At 46.6% G+C, this 19,713-nt stretch overlaps 1 protein-coding gene across 1 annotated transcript; it reads left to right on the top strand.

The window, feature by feature from the left end:
• Positions 1-299: 299 nt before the first annotated feature.
• On the top strand, positions 300-18,929 carry ZNF646 (zinc finger protein 646). Its single transcript, XM_070726787.1, has 2 exons — positions 300-1,341; positions 10,940-18,929. The coding sequence occupies exon 2, from the start codon at positions 11,066-11,068 to the stop codon at positions 15,914-15,916; it is 4,851 nt and encodes a 1,616-aa protein (XP_070582888.1). The 5' UTR covers positions 300-1,341; positions 10,940-11,065; the 3' UTR covers positions 15,917-18,929.
• The last annotated feature ends 784 nt before the right edge of the window (positions 18,930-19,713 follow it).

Below are 19,713 nucleotides of genomic sequence, written 5' to 3'. Positions count from 1 at the left end.
AGCGTATATGCACGCGGGACTTTCGAGAACGTTGACACACTTCCATTGTTCAGTTCAAGTGCGGCTTTTGCAGCGCCGCTCTACCCTTTGGGATCTCTATGGCGAAATCGCTAACACTCGTTGGGAGATGGGACAACGAGTGCAGAAAACACATAGAGCGGTTCAGAGGTAGAAACTATACAGAGTACCATGCTCGTTTCGTCATTTCCGTTTCTAATGAAACGGCTCTACTTGCCAACCCCCACCCCATCCACGAAGGTTTCCCTAATAAATATTGGGGCGGATGGTGAGGGGGGCTGTTTTGCAAAGAACTACCATAGAGAAAAAGTGGCACCGGAAGTCCATTTCCGTCTAACCAGGCAGGGGGAACACTTTGAAGAGTTGCACATTTCCTGTTTCCTAGCAACAAAAGGAAGTATTTGTTGTTGCCCTCTCCTGCGGGGCTCCTACCAGTAAATCCCGGGGTCTCGAGGACAGCCCGGCGTGAGGGACCCTGTCATAGGAAACGGCAGGGCTTACGAGGGGGCCCGGAGGATTTGACCTCGCCCGCCTTGCCTTCCCCTCGTTCGTTTGGCTCCTCTCAGCCCGATCCGTCCGTTGCTGGCCGAACGGGAGGCGAAGAGCTCAGCCGGGTTTCTCTTCCTGGGAATTGGTGGGTCGCCGTGTGGCCTCTCTTCTACCTCAGGGCGGGATCCGTCGCGGACTCTGAACCTCTCCCGGAGCCTCCCAGGGAAACGAGGGCCGGGGACCTTCGAGCTCTTGAATCCGAATCTCAGGGTTTTCGGACCCGCTCGTAGCTGCTGATCGCGGATTTCTCCGACGCTGGATGCCTTAGGAAAGCTTGGAATTACCTGCGGGCTGCTGTTGTTGCTGCCCTACTTGAACGGGATGCTTCCCGCTGTGATGTTCTGAAATACACTGGATCCTATGGTTGGGGGTCCAGTTCCTCTCACAGCACTCTTCTCTCTCACACACACACAGCACTCAGGGTCTCCTCCACGTATCTTCTTCTTCTTCAGCCTCTGGGACGGAGGCTTCTTCCTGGATCACTCCCTGCTCCGAAGATGGGGCTCTGAAGGCCTGCCTGGATCCTGAAAGATGTCGTCTTGAATGCCTTTGGCTCTTGGGAAAGGCAGCGCAGCTTAAAACCTGGCCCCAGACAATCTAAAATTCAACATTAACACCGCTTATTGCCCAACGTATTCTGTGCAGTGTTTTGATATACATTAATATGTCTGGCTTTGGGCTGTGCTCCCTGTTTTGGGAGGAAGGACGTTTTTGTAGGTGCCTCCTGATAAATGAATGTGGTGCTGATCTGAGAAATTCAGAATGATCTGACAGGTGAGGAAACAATCTGTTTCTGTCTGTGTGTGCATGCATTCACTTGTATCCAGTGCATAATCCTTCCAGCCTGGAGGTTTAAACTGCAGTGAACTCCCACTAACTACAGTTTTACATGGTGAAGTTCAGGGCTGATAGGCAGTACAGGCCCAACCATCTGGAACTGGGTACAGAGTAATCCTAATAACACTTTTGTGCATTATACCTCTGTTTATTATAAAAACCATGCATTTTTGTTGTTATTGAGTGAGAAAAATTCAGCTCAAAGTACTTCTGTACTTCCTGGATCTCTCATTGTGCCTTGTCATTAAAATAAAATAATCGGACATGAGAGAAGATGAACATACAAGGAAATATCTGTTATTGAGCAGAACAAAAATAAAAGAATGGCATCTGGTGAAATCATACTCGGAATTGAGATGCTTAGTTTATTAGACCTACTTAAGGACTGGTTCCTTACAAGGAGGTATAAAACTAGCATTTTGTTCTGCATCAGAAAATCCTAGATTTCTGACTTAAGTTAGTTTCCTGTTCCTTTCAAAACACAATGCTCATCTTTCTATTCTTAGAGAACAGGGAAATTATTCTGCTGTGCTGTATAAGGCATTCAGTTGGAGAAGGGTACTTTATATTGATGCAATAAAAACCAGTTGTAACATACCCCACCCACAAGTTGAAGATTTCATAATTTGAGATCACTTGATTTAGTATTGCTTAATTGTACCCCCTCTTCTTACCTGGGTTTTAGGGCCCAGAAGTTAAAACTCGTTGATTTAGGTTTTAAAAAACCAGTGTAGTTCACTTAGTACATTTGTTCTCAGAGCAGCTTTTATTTTAGACACTAACTAACACCTATGTGTGTAAAACCTTTCCCATCTTATTAAATTAATGCCTAAAGGAAGCGAATAACACATAATAAGAATTAAACAACCCCCCACCCACCCCAAAATAACCTGAGCAATGACCATTGCTATATTTTTGGGTCACTGCTTTCATAATGCGATTGTATGGTAAGAACCAAAGAGTGAATAATCAATATTCTAATACCTATCACAACCCAATCAGATATTTCCAAAAAGTCTACAAACCAGAGCATAACTACATTTCCTCTCGTGTCCTGGTGTGACCTGTTTCTAAGAAGCTGGCATTCAGAGATCATTCTGTTTCTCATGACTGGTAATGTATGCAATGGCTCCTTTTCTGATTTGATACTGGCTGGTTCCTGAGAGAAGATATTGCAAAAAAAGAAGGTGAGAAAATTAGAGCACATACATCAATAGTGGGTTCCTGCCGGTACGGCTAATTTCGCGCCGCTCTGCGGCTCTGGTGCACAAGCACAAGTTCAAGCACTCTTTGCTTCCCCACATGCTTCAGTGCAAAAAACCTCACTGAAACATGCACATACGTGTGTCCCCATGCAAGATTTTGCTACGTGCACAGGTGCAGGAAGCAAAATTGGGCTTGAACCCATGCTTGCGGGCCAGTGCCGCAGAGCTGCGCACAATTAGCCATACTGGCAGGAACCTACTACTGGCATAAATGTATACATACATACATACATACATACATACATACATACATACATGTAAAAGCCTTCTTTACAGCGGTGCCCTTCTGTGGGAGGAAATATAGCAGCTTCTTGACTTACCATAGTTTATTTAATGACTGAAACGGCACTGAAAGAAGTGACTTTAGACCACTTTTGACACGGCCGTTGAATCACTTCCTGGTCATGTGATGAAAATTTGGATGCTATTGTGGCTTGAAAACTGGATTGCGGTTTATTGTGTTGGGTGACAGTATTCAGTAAATCCTGATTAGCATGGCTAGCCAAAGAAAATAGTCACTCCTACATCAGTGTCCGGAGCCTGAGCTTTTCCCACTTACTTGGACCCAAAAAATTGCTTAGAGTTTGAAGTTGACAAAAGTCTGAAAACACCTTTGTGGACAAGCCAACCTTTATTAACAGGCATGAGCTTTCATAAGATCTACTTGGAATAACAGATTAACAGAACTGGAAGGGACCTTGTGGGTTTGATTTTAATGATTAGTATGTATGCCAGTGTTTTTCAACCTTTTTTCTTCAGGGGAGCCCTTTTGTCTCGTCAGATTTCTGGCGGAACCTGTGCCGTGTACTGTACGGTACTGTTTATGCCCTTTCAAGGTGAGCCTTGAACATTAAGGAGGGAATTTAATTAAAAGAAAGTGTATGTAACTGGATGACAAAATTAGAAAGAAAACTTTTGCAACTTTTTTGATTATTGATATTAGTTACTAACAAAATACTGCATTTTATTCATGGAAAATTAGATGGTACACTGTATTGTTTGAATGTATGCTGAGAGAAAAATATTTTTTTACCTTCCCCCCAAAAGTCCTTCCTTTCTCTGTCCCTCCATTCATTTCAGTCTTCCTCCCTCCCTCCCTCGTTCCCTCCCTTGTTCCCTCCATTTCTCCTTCCTTCTTTCCTTCCTTCCTTGTTCCCTCCATTTCTCTTCCCTCCCTCCCTTCCTTCCCTCCCTCCCCCCTCTACTTCTCTCTTTCCCTCCTTCTCTTTCTCTTTCCCTTTTTTCTCTCTCTACTTCTCTCTCTCTCTTTCCCCCCTCTCATTCTCTCCCTCCAGGTCTCTCTCATTTCTGTGTATCTCTCCCTCTCCTCCCCTTCTCTCTCTCATTTGTTTCTCCTCCCCTTTTGCTCTCATCTCTCTCTCTTTCATTTCTTTTTTCTCTATCTTTCCGCTTCCTCTCCCTTTTTCTTTCTCTCCCTTCTCTCTCTCATTTGTTTCCTTATTCTCCTTCTCTCATTCTCTCTCGCCCCCGCCAAAAAGAAACAGCGAACGGAGGATCGGCAGGGGTGGCCGTGGTCCAGAGAGCCAGAGCAGACGCGGCACGGGGCTCTGACCCATGGGCTTTTCTCCCCACCCGACAGCTTGATTGCCGCTTGCAGCTGTTGGGTGGGGAGAAACGGCGTTCTGGGAGGAGGTGGAGGCAAAAGTGGAGTAAGGCAGAAGGGGCAGCGAAGGCTGCTGCTGCTCCTGGCCGGGTTTTTTTTTTCTCATTAGGTCATGGAACCCCTGGCTGGCCCTTGCGGAACCTTTGGGTTCCACGGAATCCTGGTTGAAAAACACTGCTGTATGCTATTAAATTGTCTTAGTTTTAATGATGATTGTTAGAAATTAGTTTTTTTCCCCTTGACTTCTTTTTATTATTGTTGTTAATTGTAACTTTTGTACTGCTGTAAGCCACCCTGAGTCCTTTGGGATTGGGTGGCATAGAAGTCAAATTAAATAAACATAAGTAAATAAATAAATAAATCTAGTCGAAGCGGGAGACCTACACGATTTCTGACAGGTGGCAATCCAGTCTCCTCCTGAAAGCTTCCAGTGATGAAACTCCCACAACTTCCGAAAGCAACTTTTGTTCCGTTGCTTGATCGATCTCATGGTCAGAAAAATTCTCCTTATTTCCAGGCTGAATCTCTCCTTGGTCAGTTTCCATTCATTATTCCTTGTCCGGCCTTCAGGCGCGTTGGAAAATAGTTTGACCCCTTTCTCTCTATGACAACTGTTGAGATATTGTAACGCTGCTATCATGTCTTTCTTATCATGCTTTAGCCTCCAGTCCCCTAATCACCTTGGTTGCTCTTCTCTGCACTCTTTCTAGAGTGTCAACATCTTTTTTATAGTGTGATGACCAAAACTGGACACAGTATCATAGGTGTGGTCTTACTGAGGCTTTATAGATTGGTATTAGGATCTCATTGCTTTAGCTTCACTTGACATAGCTACACTTAGATTTTAAGCTGGATGAGGAAGAGAGAGGAAAGCTGGTTGATTATGTAAATGCAAATTAGTGATGATGGTTTCAAGTATCTAATCACTTAATGATCGTCATGGCATTAAAAAAAAACATTTTGTGTATGTAGAGATGGGCTGAAACCGTTTGCTTTATGCGAGTTGAGCAATTCTTCCCTCAATTTCTAAAACAATCATTTGAAAGTCTGCTGTAAGGCAGCGGTTCCCAATCTTTCCGGCTTAGTGGCCTGCAGGGCGGATGTGTGTGTGTGTAAGTGCTAGGTTGTGAACCGCCCCGAGTCATTGGAGAGGGGTGGCATACAAACCCAATAAACAAATAAATAAGTGTACATGTGAGCATACACATCTCTAGTTTTGTACACGCAAATGGAACTTAGCGCTCAATGCCTGCCACTCACATGAATGGAGCTTCATACAGGCATGTGTTCTCACTGCTCACAAAACTGGAGCTGTGTTCACTTATGTACTTGCCCGCCATTTGCGTGGACTGGTTTTGAATGAGCCAAGACCCAGTAATGGGCCACCACCCAGAGGTTGGGGTTCCCTGCTGTAAGGAATCCAGGTTGATTGTGATGTAGTTCACAAAAGCTTATGCATTTTTAACGTCCCATTGGGGATTATTTATTTACTTACTTACTTACTTACTTACTTACTTACTTACTTACTTACTTACTTACTTACTTACTTACTGGATTTGTATGCCGCCCCTCTCCGCTGACTCGGGGTGGCTAACAACAATGATAAAAACAGCATGTAGAAATCCAATTAATAAAACAACTAAAAACCCTTATAATAAAATCAAACATACACACAAACATACCATGCATAACTTGAAATGGCCTAGGGGGAAGGAGTATCTTAACTCCCCCATGCCTGGCGGCATAAATGAGTCTTGAGTAGTTTATGAAAGACAGGGAGGGTGGGGGCAGTTATAATCTCCGGGGGCAGTTGGTTCCAGAGGACCGGGGCTGCCATAGAGAAGGCTGTTCCCCTGGGGCCCACCAAATGACATTATTTAGTCGATGGGACACGGAGAAGGCCAACTCTGTGGGACCTTATCGGTCGCTGGGATTCGTGTGGTAGCAGGCGGTTCCAGAGTTAATCTAGACCTCTAGATCTGGGCTGTCAAACTCAAGCTCATAAAAGCTTCCCTGTTAAACAAAACAAAACCAAAACCAAAGTTACAGCTAATCCTCCTCTTACAATCACAACTGAGCCCCAAATTTATGTTGCTACCTTAAGTGAGTTCCAGCCCATTTTTACGACTTTTCCTGTCACAGTTGTTGAGCAAATCGTTGCTGTTGTTAAGTTAGTAACAGTCGTTAAGTGAATCTGGCTTCCCTGTTGATTCTGCTGATATATCAGAAAGCTGCAAAAGGTGATGGCATTGCAGCCGCCGTAAATATGATTCGTCCTGATTTTGATTACGTGACCACGGATAGGGATGCTGGCAATGGTCAGAAGCGTGAAAAATGCTCATGTCCCCCTTTTCCCCCCACTGCCGTTGTAACTTCAAACTGTCCCCAAGCAAACTGTGTTTTAAGTTGAGCACTGCCTATAGAGATCTTGGAGTAATCTGATGTCATGCTTTTAGGCACGAAGGGGGAAATCTGTGAGTTGGACATGAAACCAGTGCAGTGGCTTTTTCTCAGATCTAGGAAGAAGGCAGGGAGAAAGCTTTCCTTTCCATGTCCAGTCAACGAAGCAGTGGAAGTGATGTGCCGGTGCCTGGAGGCTGTTGGGGCCTGGATGGGTGTCAACAAACTCAAACTCAACCCAGACAAGACGGAGTGGCTGTGGGTCTTGCCTCCCAAGGACAATTCCATCTGTCCGTCCATTACCCTGGGGGGGGGGGAACTATTGACCCCCTCAGAGAGGGATCGCAACTTGGGCGTCCTCCTCAATCCACAGCTCACATTAGAGAAACATCTTTCAGCTGTGGCAAGGGGGGCGTTTGCCCAGGTTCGCCTGGTGCATCAGTTGCGACCCTATCTGGACCGGGAGTCACTGCTCACAGTCACTCATGCCCTCATCACCTCGAGGCTCGACTACTGTAATGCTCTCTACATGGGGCAACCTTTGAAAAGTGTTCGGAAACTTCAGATCGTGCAGAATGCAGCTGCGAGAGCAATCATGGGCTTCCCTAAATATGCCCATGTCACACCAACACTCCGCAGTCTGCATTGGTTGCCGATCAGTTTCCGGTCACAATTCAAAGTGTTGGTTATGACCTATAAAGCCCTTCATGGCACCGGACCAGTTTACCTCAGGGACCGCCTTCTGCCGCACGAATCCCAGTGGCCAGTTAGGTCCCACAGAGTGGGTCTTCTCCGGGTCCCGTCAACTAAACAATGCCACTTGGCGGGACCCAGGGGAAGAGCCTTCTCTGTGGCGGCCCCGGCCCTCTGGAACCAACTCCCCCCAGAGATTAGAATTGCCCCCACCCTCCTTGCCTTTCGTAAGCTACTTAAAACCCACCTCTGCCGCCAGGCATGGGGGAATTAAGACTTCTCCCCCTAGGCCGTTACAACTGTATACATGGTATGTTTGTATGTATGTTTGGTTTTTATATATTAAGGGGTTTTAATTTGCTTTTAGTATTGGATTTTATTGTATATTGTTCATGATTGTTGTTAGCCGCCCCGAGTTTCTGGAGAGGGGTGGCATATAAATCCAATAAAAACTTGAAACTTGAAACTTTCCTGAAAAAGAATTATCCATCAAGAAAACTTCAGGGACAGGTTCAAGCCCAGACATCAACACTGACTTGAAGGCCCAAATTCCCATTAATAAAGCAGTGGGGAGACATTGGGAGAGATGGAAAAAGATCTCTTCCTTTTAAATGGTTCCTTTGGGTGAAACTGCATCTTTTGCTTCTAAATGTATCTTTGAAATTTCAAGAAGGAGCCACCAAGGCTGCATGTTTGCACTCAAGCTTGCAGGTGGTACTAATTTGGTTTAGAACTTTCAGGCCTTGCAAAAGAGAAGACCGAAGGGATTTTTAAACAAAATATATATGGCAAAAATATATAAATAGGAGAAGAAATCAAGGGGGAAAAATCTGCCCTTGAAGAAGTCCTGAGCTAAATAAAAACCTATCCATAATGTTTATCTAATACATTTTGGCAGAGGTTTTTTTCTTACTTAAAGGGATGTAATATATGTATGGATGTAATGTAATATCAGGAAAGACTTAATGAACTCAATCTGTATAGTCTGGAGGACAGAAGGAAAAGGGGGGACATGATCGAAACATTTAAATATATTAAAGGGTTAAATAAGGTCCAGGAGGGAAGTGTTTTTAATAGGAAAGTGAACACAAGAACAAGGGGACACAATCTGAAGTTAGTTGGGGGAAAGATCAAAAGCAACATGAGAAAATATTATTTTACTGAAAGAGTAGTAGATCCTTGGAACAAACTTCCAGCAGATGTGGTAGATAAATCCACAGTAACTGGATTTAAACATGCCTGGGATAAACATATATCCATCCTAAGATAAAATACAGAAAATAGTATAAGGGCAGACTAGATGGACCATGAGGTCTTTTTCTGCCGTCAGACTTCTATGTTTCTATGTAATAGATGGGCAGTGTGCTGGCTGGCTCTGAATATTGGGGGCAAGGTTGGTTGGGGCAGGAAATGACCCAGTGTAAGAAAGACACTAGAATTATAAATCTGAAATAAGTGGAACAATAAAAGCAGTGTTTCTTCAACCGTGTGGACTTCAACTCCCAGAATTTCTCAGCCAGCATGTTCACTTGGGAATTCTGGGAACTGAAGTCCACACATCTTAAGGTGGGAAAGATTGAGAAATACTGGTCAAGAAAGGCTTAAAATGTCTCTTTCAAGTAGTAAAATTAAGAGTGACAGTGTGGTCACTAAATGAACTGGGGCATATAGTGGTGGCGTATAGTGACAGCTGTTTGATGCTTGCCAATTCCTTTTAAGAAAATTAGGCATCCTTTCTGGAAAAAGGTCTCCCATCTCTGTAAGATACTGATAAAATATCCAGCTTTTTTCACGTTTTCTCTGATTACCAGTTGTACGTTTTCAGGTAGTCCTCGACTTACAACAGTTCATTTAATGACCATTCGAAGTTACAATGCCACTGGAAAAAGGTGTCATGACCATTTTTCACATTTATGACTGCTGCACATTTGGATGCTTGACAATTGGTTCATATTTATGATGTTTCCAACAACTGATTCATATTTATGACAGTCCCTGGGTCATGTGATCATCTTTTGTGACCTTTTGACATGCAAACTCAGTGCAGAAGCCAGATTAACTTAACAATCGTGTTACTAATTTTAGAACCGCAGTGATTCACTTAACAAATGTGGCAACAAAAGTGGTGAAATGGGGCAAAAATCACTTAACAAATTTTTCACTTAGCAATATAAATTCTGGGTTCAGTTGTGGTTGTGAAGCGAAGACTACCTGTATATATACCATAGCTCCTTTTTTTTTAAAGGCAAAAGTCTGACATGAAACTTAAACCGAAGTTCTGTACAGAAAATTGAAAAACCCATTCAGTCTTGACTGCACCAGTGCTTCTCAACCAGAGGTGAAATTCAGAATTTTTTCCTACCGCTTCTATGGGCATGGCTTGGTGGGCATGGCAGGGGAAGGATAATGCAAAATATCCATCCCCTCCCCACTCTGGGGCCAGTCAGAGGTGGTATCGGCTGGTCCTCGGAACTATCGTTGCCGGTTTTCCAGAACCTGTCAGAACCTGTTGAATTTCACCCCTGTTCTCAATCTTAGCAATGCTAAGTTTTGTGGATTCCCAGCATTTCTTAGCCAGCATGCTGACTGAAGAATTTAGCTTTAATAGATAAACGGTCAAAGAAACGGAAACTGCAGTTTAATGTTTCCAAATGTAAAATAATGCACTTGGGGGAAAGGAATCCTCAATCTGAGTGTTGTATTGGCAGTTCTGTGTTAGCAAATACTTCAAAGGAAAAGGATTTAGGGGTAGTGGTCGGGCGGTAGGAAAAGCAAGTAGGATGCTTGGCTGCATAGCTAGAGGTATAACAAGCAGGAAGAGGGAGATTATGATCCCCTTATATAGAGCGCTGGTGAGACCACATTTGGAATACTGTGTTCAGTTCTGGAGACCTCACCTACAAAAAGATATTGACAAAATTGAACGGGTCCAAAGACGGGCTACAAGAATGGTGGAAGGTCTTAAGCATAAAAGGTATCAGGAAAGACTTAATGAACTCAATCTGTATAGTCTGGAGGACAGAAGGAAAAGGGGGGACATGATCGAAACATTTAAATATATTAAAGGGTTAAATAAGGTCCAGGAGGGAAGTGTTTTTAATAGGAAAGTGAACACAAGAACAAGGGGACACAATCTGAAGTTAGTTGGGGGAAAGATCAAAAGCAACATGAGAAAATATTATTTTACTGAAAGAGTAGTAGATCCTTGGAACAAACTTCCAGCAGACGTGGTAGATAAATCCACAGTAACTGAATTTAAACATGCCTGGGATAAACACATATCCATCGTAAGATAAAATACAGGAAATAGTATAAGGGCAGACTAGATGAACCATGAGGTCTTTTTCTGCCGTCAGACTTCTATGTTTCTATGTTTCTAAGAATTCTGGGAGTTGAAGTCCACTTGCCTTAAATTTGCCAAAGTTGAAAAAAAAAAACCCTGCTCTACGCAAAGATGTGATTTGAGGCATTTGACTTATTTCTTGGTCCCAGCAGTGCTCACTCTGATCACAGAGATTGCTCCTCATTACTGCCCCTCTTTCTCTCTCTGCAGGATTTGGAATGGTTGGGCGAGAAGAGGGGACTCGAAGCTCTGCAATGAAACCGAAGGCTGCTTCCAAATGCCCTCAGCTCCCTCTTTAAAGAGAGGCAGAATTAAGAAGGACGCTGGACGTGAGCAATGGCTGAGGGCGATGCTGCTCTGAACCATGAACCGCCTGCGAGTCAAGAGGAGCGGCCGTTCAAATGTAAGCAGTGCCCGCGGAGCTACCGCCACGCTGGCAGCCTGGTGAATCACCGCCGCACCCACGAGGTAGGACTTTTCCGCTGCTTGCTGTGCCACAAAGACTTCTCCAACCCCATGTCCCTGAAGAGTCACCTGCGCACTCATATGGAACAGAAGCGTCACAAATGCCCAGATTGCGGCAGAAGCTTCCGAGTTTCATCCCAGCTTCCAAGCCATCACTGCCCAGCTCAGGCCACCCAGGAGCAGGATGAAGAGGTCCGGAGGGATGGGAGTTACAGCTTCCAAAGGGGCCAGGGCACATTTTCTCCGGATGTTGACTCCTGCTCTGGGATGGGAGGCAGTAGCGGGAGCCTGTTGTCCAACCTGGAGAAGTACATTGCTGAGTCAGTGGTGCCAGCCGACTTTTCTCAGCAGGAGTTTCCAATGAAGAAGGAACGGGAGAAGCAGGATCCGCTCCCAGGGCACGATGAGGATGGGGAGGAGCCCGGGCTGCTGGCTGCCCTGGAGGATGAGCGCCGCTACAAATGCAACCAGTGTGATAAGGCTTATAAACATGCCGGCAGCTTGACCAATCACAAACAGAGCCACACGCTGGGTGTCTATCAGTGTGCCATGTGCTGCAAGGAGTTCTCCAACCTCATGGCCCTCAGAAGCCACGCCCGTCTCCACTCAGAGTATCGGCCTTACAAGTGCCGTTTTTGCCACAAAGCCTTCCGATTGCCCTCGGAGCTGCTGAGCCATCAGAAAGCCCACAGCCAGGAAGAAAGCAAGTCTACAGACCCGTCAGCCTGGGAAGACTTGGAGCATGACGTTTGGGAGGAGGACTCCATAGAAACGTCAGCAAAGTTAGACATCTATCAGCCGCCTCCCATGGGTACAGGCTTTGGGGACAGGGTGCCCTGTAGCCTGAAAGATACCTCCAAGGCCGGTGGTGGGGAACGCTGTAATCCAGATGGAGAGCTGTGTGTCCGCTGCGGTGGGACCTTCGCCGACGAGGAGGAATTGAAGGAACACAGTTGCCTTTACCCAAAGGATGAAGATGAAGAGGCTGAGGGCAGCAGGCCTTCCCAAGCAGCCCCCAGCTCCAACGAAGCTTGGGAAGCCCGTCTGAGGAGTGAGGAAGCCTTTCCCATGTCTGAAGAGCGTCCTTTCCGCTGCGGGGACTGCGGGAGGACATACCGCCATGCTGGAAGCCTCATTAACCACCGGAAGAGCCACCAGATTGGTGTGTACAGTTGTACCGTCTGTTCAAAACAGTTGTACAATTTGGCCGCCTTGAAGAACCATTTGCGGGTACACCTCAGATCCAAGCTCAATTTCTCGGCCCTAGAAGAGGCCTCCCAGAACCCGTCAGGGATCCTGGACCCACCAAAAGCACAGGACTGCCCCGACGACTGTCCAACTTGGCCGTCGGATGCCTGGAAAGGACCAGCTGCCTGTCCCAAGGAAGAGGAAGAAAGAACTCTTGGTGAGGAAGAGCGACCCTACCGGTGTGAAGACTGTGGGCGGAGTTATCGCCACCGCGGCAGTCTGGTAAACCATCGGCACACTCATCAGACTGGAATATTCCAGTGCTCCATCTGCCCCAAGCAATACTCCAACCTCATGGCACTCCGGAACCACGTCCGGGTACATTTGAGAGCCGCGCGCATGCGGGGCAAAGAATTAGGGGACAGCTTGAGCTGCACTAACTGCGGAGAAAGTTTTAAAGAGGAGGCTGAATTCCAGCTTCATCAGCTTTGCCATCTGCCCTGCACAGAGGACATTGAGGGGGCCGAGGTTCCTAGGCTTGGTGTCCTTCACTGTCAGGAAGCGGATCTTCTTCAGACTATTAAACAGGATGTAGAAGCCCTGGAGAACGGGGCAACGGTGGTGGAGGACATCCTCCCAGCCTCAGAGATGTCTCACCGTTTGTGCAGGTTGGCCTTCCCTACTGTGGCTGGCCTGCCGACTCACACTGTGCCACACAGCAGTGAAGTGGAGCGCTCGGAAGGGGTGGCAGACGGAACCGACCCACCTGTCCCCATCCAGCGCCTCTACGAGTGCGAGCTGTGTGGCAAGTCATACCGGCATTCAGGAAGCCTAATCAATCATAAGCAGACGCACCAGACGGGCGACTTCATCTGTTCACTTTGCAGCAAACACTTCCAAAATGTTGCCTCACTTAAGAGCCACTTGCGTGGCCATCAGAGGCCCAGGAGAGGACTGTCCGAGACACTGGTGACCACGAATGAGGAAACTGACACTGAATCTGGCGCTGCCATGCCTATGACTTTATCTTTGGCAGAAGAGCTAAGAGATAGTTGCAGCGCTCTGGAAGAAGATGCCATAGCCAATGGCTGGCAGTCCCAGTCACAGGCGTCTTCCCCATTGCATGACAATTCTGAAGGCCTTCCCTATCTCTGTGAGCAGTGTGGGCTGGGCTTCGACCAGGCCAATGACTTGATTGACCACCGACACACCCATCAAGCTGGCATCTTTCAGTGTTCTCTCTGCCCTAAAGAGTATCCCACTATCCTCGCTCTAAAACACCATTTCCATGGGCACGCCAAGGCCACAGCATCCAGCCAGGACAACCCCAAAGACCACGTGGAGGAGCAGCCGTTCCTTTGCAGCCTCTGCGGTATGATTTTTCCCAGCGAACAGAGCCTTCAGCATCATCACAGCCTCTTGCATGAGGAGACCGAAGGCCGGTGCGACAGTCCGGATGTCCTGAAAACGGAAACAGAAGAACAGCTGGATGGTGGAGGGGATCCGGAGGAGGACCAACTCCTTTCCCACATCTGTGGTTATTGTGGACAGACATTTGATGATATGGCCAGCTTGGAAGAGCATAGCAACGGGCATCTAGAAGAGAAAGCGGCAGCCTTGGCTGATACTTCTATGCAGATTCGGCGAGCTCCGCGCATGGAGGATGACAAGCTTTCTCTACCCCCACCTTTGGTGGAAACACTTCTTCTTGCTGATGACCTTCTGGACAGCAGGCCTTATGCCTGTGGTCAGTGTGGCAAGACCTACCGTCATGGTGGCAGCTTAGTCAATCACAAAAAGATCCACCTGATTGGTGATTACCAGTGCAGCATCTGTTGCCGGCAGTACCGTAACTTGTCCGCCTATCGTAATCACCTTCGGAATCACCCAAGATGCAAATTGAACGGCAGCATTCCCCAACTCCGACAACCGGTCCCTGCTGCAGAAAGGGGGCCGCCTTGCACTTACGAGAGGCTGAAGGATGAGCCGTGTGGGGCTTCCCAAAATGGAGAAGCTCCTCCAAGCAATTCTTGCCTTGTCTTTCCTATAAAAAATGAAAGAGTGGAACAAGGAGAAGAGTTGAGCTCAGACCTGTCAGAGAGCAGAGAAGCTCAGGAAGGTGATGTTCCCAGAGAGGGGAATGAGAAGAAGGAGGACCACCAAGCAATACAGGAAATGGAGGCAATAAAGAAGGAGGAGGAAGGAGCAGGAGAGGAGAAGGACCCTCAGGCGGAAGAGGAAGAGTCCCTCTCGGAACGTCCCTTCCAGTGTGATGTTTGTGGACGCAGCTACAAGCATGCCGGCAGCCTCATCAATCACAAACAGACTCATAAGACAGGCCTCTTTCACTGCGGCATTTGCCAGAAGCAGTTCTATAATCTAATGGCCCTCAAAAACCACAACCGCACCCACTTTGAAACCAAACGCTACCGATGTGCCGAGTGCCCCAAGGCGTTCCGGCTCCAAAAGCAACTGGCCAGCCACCAGCGCATGCATCGGGACAGGAGGCCGGAGTCTGCTTTCCACTCGGTCCAGAGGCGCCTTCGGGCCAAGCGAGCTGGCAAGGCAGAGACGTTCCCGCTCCTTCCAGCTCCCGCTAAGCAGCTTCCAGACCCCGAAGCACGTCCGTACAGCTGCGGGCAGTGCGGGCGCTCATACCGCCACGCGGGCAGCTTGCTCAACCACCAGAAGAGCCACAAGGTCGGGCACTTCAACTGTGCCTTGTGCAGCAAGACTTACCCCAACCTCATGTCCCTAAAGAACCACCAGCGCATCCATTACGAAGTGAAACGCCACCAGTGTCCCGACTGCGGCAAGGCCTTCAAGTGGCAACGGCAGCTGCAGAGGCACCAGCGCCGACCCCATCCTTGCAGCAAGGTCACGTCAGGGCAAGAGCCCGAAAGAACTAAAGCGGACTGCGAAAAGGATCAGGGGAGCAACCCCGGAGAGGCTCTGGGTGGGACATTGCAGAGCCAGCCACGCCCCAAACGCTTTCACAACCATGCCTCCCAAAAGAAACATAGTCGCGTGCGTGCAAAGAAACGTTTGGAGTGCTCAGATTGCGGCAAAGCTTACCGGGCCTCCAGGGACCTGATGCAGCACTTAAGAAGGCATCAAGCTGAGGAAAGAGGAGACAGTCCTAAAAGCAAGCTTCTGGAGGACCAGCCTTACAAGTGCCATAGCTGTGAGCGGACATACCGCCATCCTGGTAGTCTGTTAAATCACAAGAAAGCCCACGCGACCGGCCTCTACCACTGCCCCACTTGCCAGAGGGACTTCTACAACCTTCTGGCTCTCAAGAACCACCTTCACATTCACACGGACAAGAGACGCCACCGATGCCCCCATTGTGGCAAGGCCTTCCGGACGGCCAAGAGGTTGGCTGCCCACACCAGGGTCCACAGCAGGTCTAAGGAAGAAGAGGCCTTCTCCTGCCCTGTCTGCTCGAAGAGGTTCCTCCACCACCTGACTTTCCAGCAGCACCAGTTGTTGCACTCCAAGGTTGAGGGCAGTATCCCAGGGGAAGGGAACTGAGGGCTTGTTAGCACATAGGGGAGGGACCCTCCGGGACTGTAAGGCAGGGAGATCCAATTACAGGGAAACGGCCAAGGTTTGGGTGGGAAGCTGGCTTCGTAGGAACAACAGTCCACATATTGGGGAAAAAGGGGTTAAACTTAGTCGTTAATGGGAGACAAGACAATGAAAATCGGCTCCATGATTCCCTGGCCTTATTCTTTTTAGAACATAGATCAGAAAAACCGGTCTGGGATAGCAGAGGAAAGAGAGCAGGCGAGGTGGGATGGTTGTGGGTTTTCTCCTCTTAACAAAATGCTACGCTAAGCACATAACGCATCTCTGTGGCATCTCTTGGAAACAACGTCCTATATTTTCTGTCTCGGATCCTCTTTGTGGAACTGACTTCGAGCACCCTTGGGACCTTCAGAGGACTCTGCAGTCGACATTCTCCTTATTTGAACTGTTTTCTACCCTTTTGGGACATCAGATGAATAGCTAACTCCATGTTTAAGCTGCATATATAGTATTTAAATTGCTGGGTTTTTTAATTATTATTATTATTAATGGCAAAAGTACTGTCTTATAGGAAAATACAAGAATACTGGGGGTGGGTCTCAGTGTCGTTCCTGACTTAAAAGAAGAAGACAATAATCCTTGGTGTGGAGTAATCTTTTCTTTTAAAGAATAAATAAATAAATTCTACCTCCTTCACTAAAATACATACAGGTTTCCTTGGTATGCAAGGAAACATTAAAAGCAGTTTGAAAGACATAGGTTTTGATCTCTTCCAAAATGGATTCTGAAACGCTCACTTAAAAGGTACTAGGGTTTATCTGGAAGGCTTTCTGAAGAAACAGGACTGAAAGTTTTAGGTTTATGTGGGTGAGCAAGCTCTCCTTGGCAGAACCTCTGCTGGCTGTGATTTATCAGAACAGGTCTTGAGCAAAAAATAATAATAATAACGGGATTTTGTAAACGAGTCATCAGGAAATCCATTTACCTCCTGAAATTAATGGGACTTCCTATAGGCCAGGGGTAGGCACAGTTGGCTCTTCTATGACATGTGTACTTCAACTCCCAGCATTCCCGAGCTAGCATGATTGGCTCAGGAATTCTGGGAGTTGAAGTCCACAAATCATAGAAGAGCCAACTTTGCCTATCCTTGCTATAGGCATATCTCTTGGGAGGAAGATTCCATTTTCCTAGCCCCCCCCCCTTTTGATCTTCCCCTTGCATCCTCCAGGTGGGTTGGCCCATCAGCAAGTTGACTGAGAATGATGGATGCTGCTTCCATCGAGTGCCTCTTGATGCCCTTGATGGACAAAGGCAGCCCTGAGAACACTTCTTGGCTATAGCTACCCTCACCATCTTTTGGTCTCAGAAGCCCAATCTCTCTGGTTGTCCCAACTTTTTAGAAGAAGACATTGGAGTGCCCAGCTGAAGGGGAAGGGACCACGATGCACATCGATCACTTTATGACCCAAACTCTCCCTTACGGCGATTCTCACGACCAGGCTTGAACTCATGTTCTTCATTTCTCTTTACGCCCAAACTCGACTAGGTTCAGAAAAGCATCTGAGGTCCTTTTTTTTAATTGGAAGAAAACTTTCAAGGCACTTGACTTTCTGAGCTCTGCCGTGTCTAGGTGGGGTTTGGGTCTGCCATTGTTTTGAGATGGCATGGAAGGCACTTAATTTCTCTTCACTTTGCCACTTTACCTCTAAGGTGCCAGGCCAGGGGGAAGTGCTTCCCAACATGAACATTATTATTAGTGTAAGCCTAATAATTGGGATCGTAGCTGGCGTGGGAAGCTAATCTCATCCTTTGTGAGATTCGCACAAGGTTTGGCACACATGGTATCAAGCCTCCTTTCTTCCCCTGATCTTGTTTTTTAGAAGAAACTTTTTAATGGCAGTATTTACTCTCCCATCCAGTCTGGACTTGAATTCCCCTGAGGAAGAGTCACTAAAGCCTAATCCTGCACAATATAAAACAGTGCCCCTTATTTCTCCCTCTGACAGTTCTCAACAGGCGACTAACAATACTTGAACATCAGCGACGGTGGCTCAGGATAATAAGCCTGGCGGTCCAACACAAAAGATGACAGAGCAAGAAAGGGTTAATTTATTTCCTTGTTCCAGTTGTCATGAGAAATCTCAGCTTGAGAGAGCTCCAACAGTTGGAGTACTTTTGATCCCTTCATTCTGTTTTGCCCAGAGTACTTGGGCCCCTTTCAATTTAGGGTTGATCTGGATGTAGGTCAGATTGATCCTAATCTCTGGGGGACTTTCCACAGTTTGGAAAACAGAAGGGAACCATGTTAGATGGGCTTGTTTTTCAAACATCCTGAGATTTTTTATTTTATTTTAAGAAGACTAGCCAGAATGGAGGTGCCTTGAAATGAAGCACTCCCCTTGGGCGTTCCCTGTTCTGCAAGGCACAGCCAGAGATTACTGGTGAGGTATCAAAGAGCTGTCACCCTCATAATCCCTAGAATTCGTAAATGGTTTATTGTGATCAGACTTTAGACTACAGGGATGCGGTGGGTGGGGTTACGAAAACTTAAACAAAAAACAAGAGGACTAGAAACTTGACCATCACCAGGCTATCTTCTTCTGTTTTGGGGTTGGCACGGGTACCTGTTCGACTACTCTGAGGCCAGCCCACAATTTTGTTCTCATTCAGGTAGAATTTGGTTCAGTGAAAGAATAAATGTTTTTCAGTAGATAAGAGCTCTTCATTTGTGATTTAAAGTTTTATAGAATTTCTAACATAGGCGGGTAATATTTTTCATAGGGTGTGGGAGGGACACGTGTTGGTTTATTGCGCCAGCTGAAATCTGGTGGGGTTTATTTTCTTCTGCCTTCAATGTTTATCCTTAACGATGCCCAATAACTCCAGAATGTTGACGATCAAGTCCTGTTTATGCTGCTGTTTTGGATAACTGACATTTTAGCTCTGGTTCAACAAAAAAAGAAAAAAGAAACCTCACAAAAGGAAAAATAAATTTTGAGTTTCGTATGTTTTCAAATGCTTCCCCTCCTCCTTAAACGCAGGCACGGAATAGAATTCAAGAGGTTGATGTCATTAGATTGGAAAGATGGATGGATGGATGGAGTGTGTGTGCGTTTGTGTGTGTGGTGGTGAAGAAAGGCAGAATCAAAGGAGAAGACATTTTCCAATATTCGTATTTTGCTGTTCTGACATGTTCTCAAATCAAGAACTGCCACTGCCCTCATAGAGTTGGGGGGGATAACTCCCAGCATTCCCAAATCAAAACCTTCTGGATGGGCTAGACTACAGTTCCTATCATCCCCAGCCAGCAGACTGCCTAGCAGTCAGGTTATCAAGCAAGAAAAATCTACTTTTTTTTAGAAAAAAGACTTCCATGTTTAGTGGCCTGGTTATTTCTTTCCAAAGCTCTCTGGTGCCCCCTGGTGCCCTGAAATGTGAAGCACTTCAATGACAAATACGTTGTTTAATTTTTTTTTAAATAAATGCTTTATCTGCTTTACAAATATGGGGATGGGGTGGTCAAATTATTTTTAAGAAGCTAACAGACCGGTTAGTTTGGTCTCACAAAGCAGTAAAGTCTACCCTTCAGTGAATCCAAGGCCTACCCAAGCTGCTCATGGCCATTGTCTGGCGTTAAGACTTCCTTTTTGTGGTCTGTGCTGACTTGAGTCCACAGGAAGTCATTGTTTCTTTTCCAACACTTGGGCCCTCATCTGAGTAAGGTGGTGTTTGCAAAGCCTTGTGAAATCAATGGGATCCATTTCTAAGAGCTTCCTTGCAGCCTGTGGCATTTTATAACA

The sequence above is a fragment of the Erythrolamprus reginae genome, chromosome Z, assembly GCF_031021105.1.
Source record: "Erythrolamprus reginae isolate rEryReg1 chromosome Z, rEryReg1.hap1, whole genome shotgun sequence".
Taxonomy (NCBI): Eukaryota; Metazoa; Chordata; class Lepidosauria; order Squamata; family Dipsadidae; genus Erythrolamprus; species Erythrolamprus reginae.
Note: the sequence above shows the minus strand (reverse complement) of the source record. Positions and strands in the feature narration are given on the sequence as shown.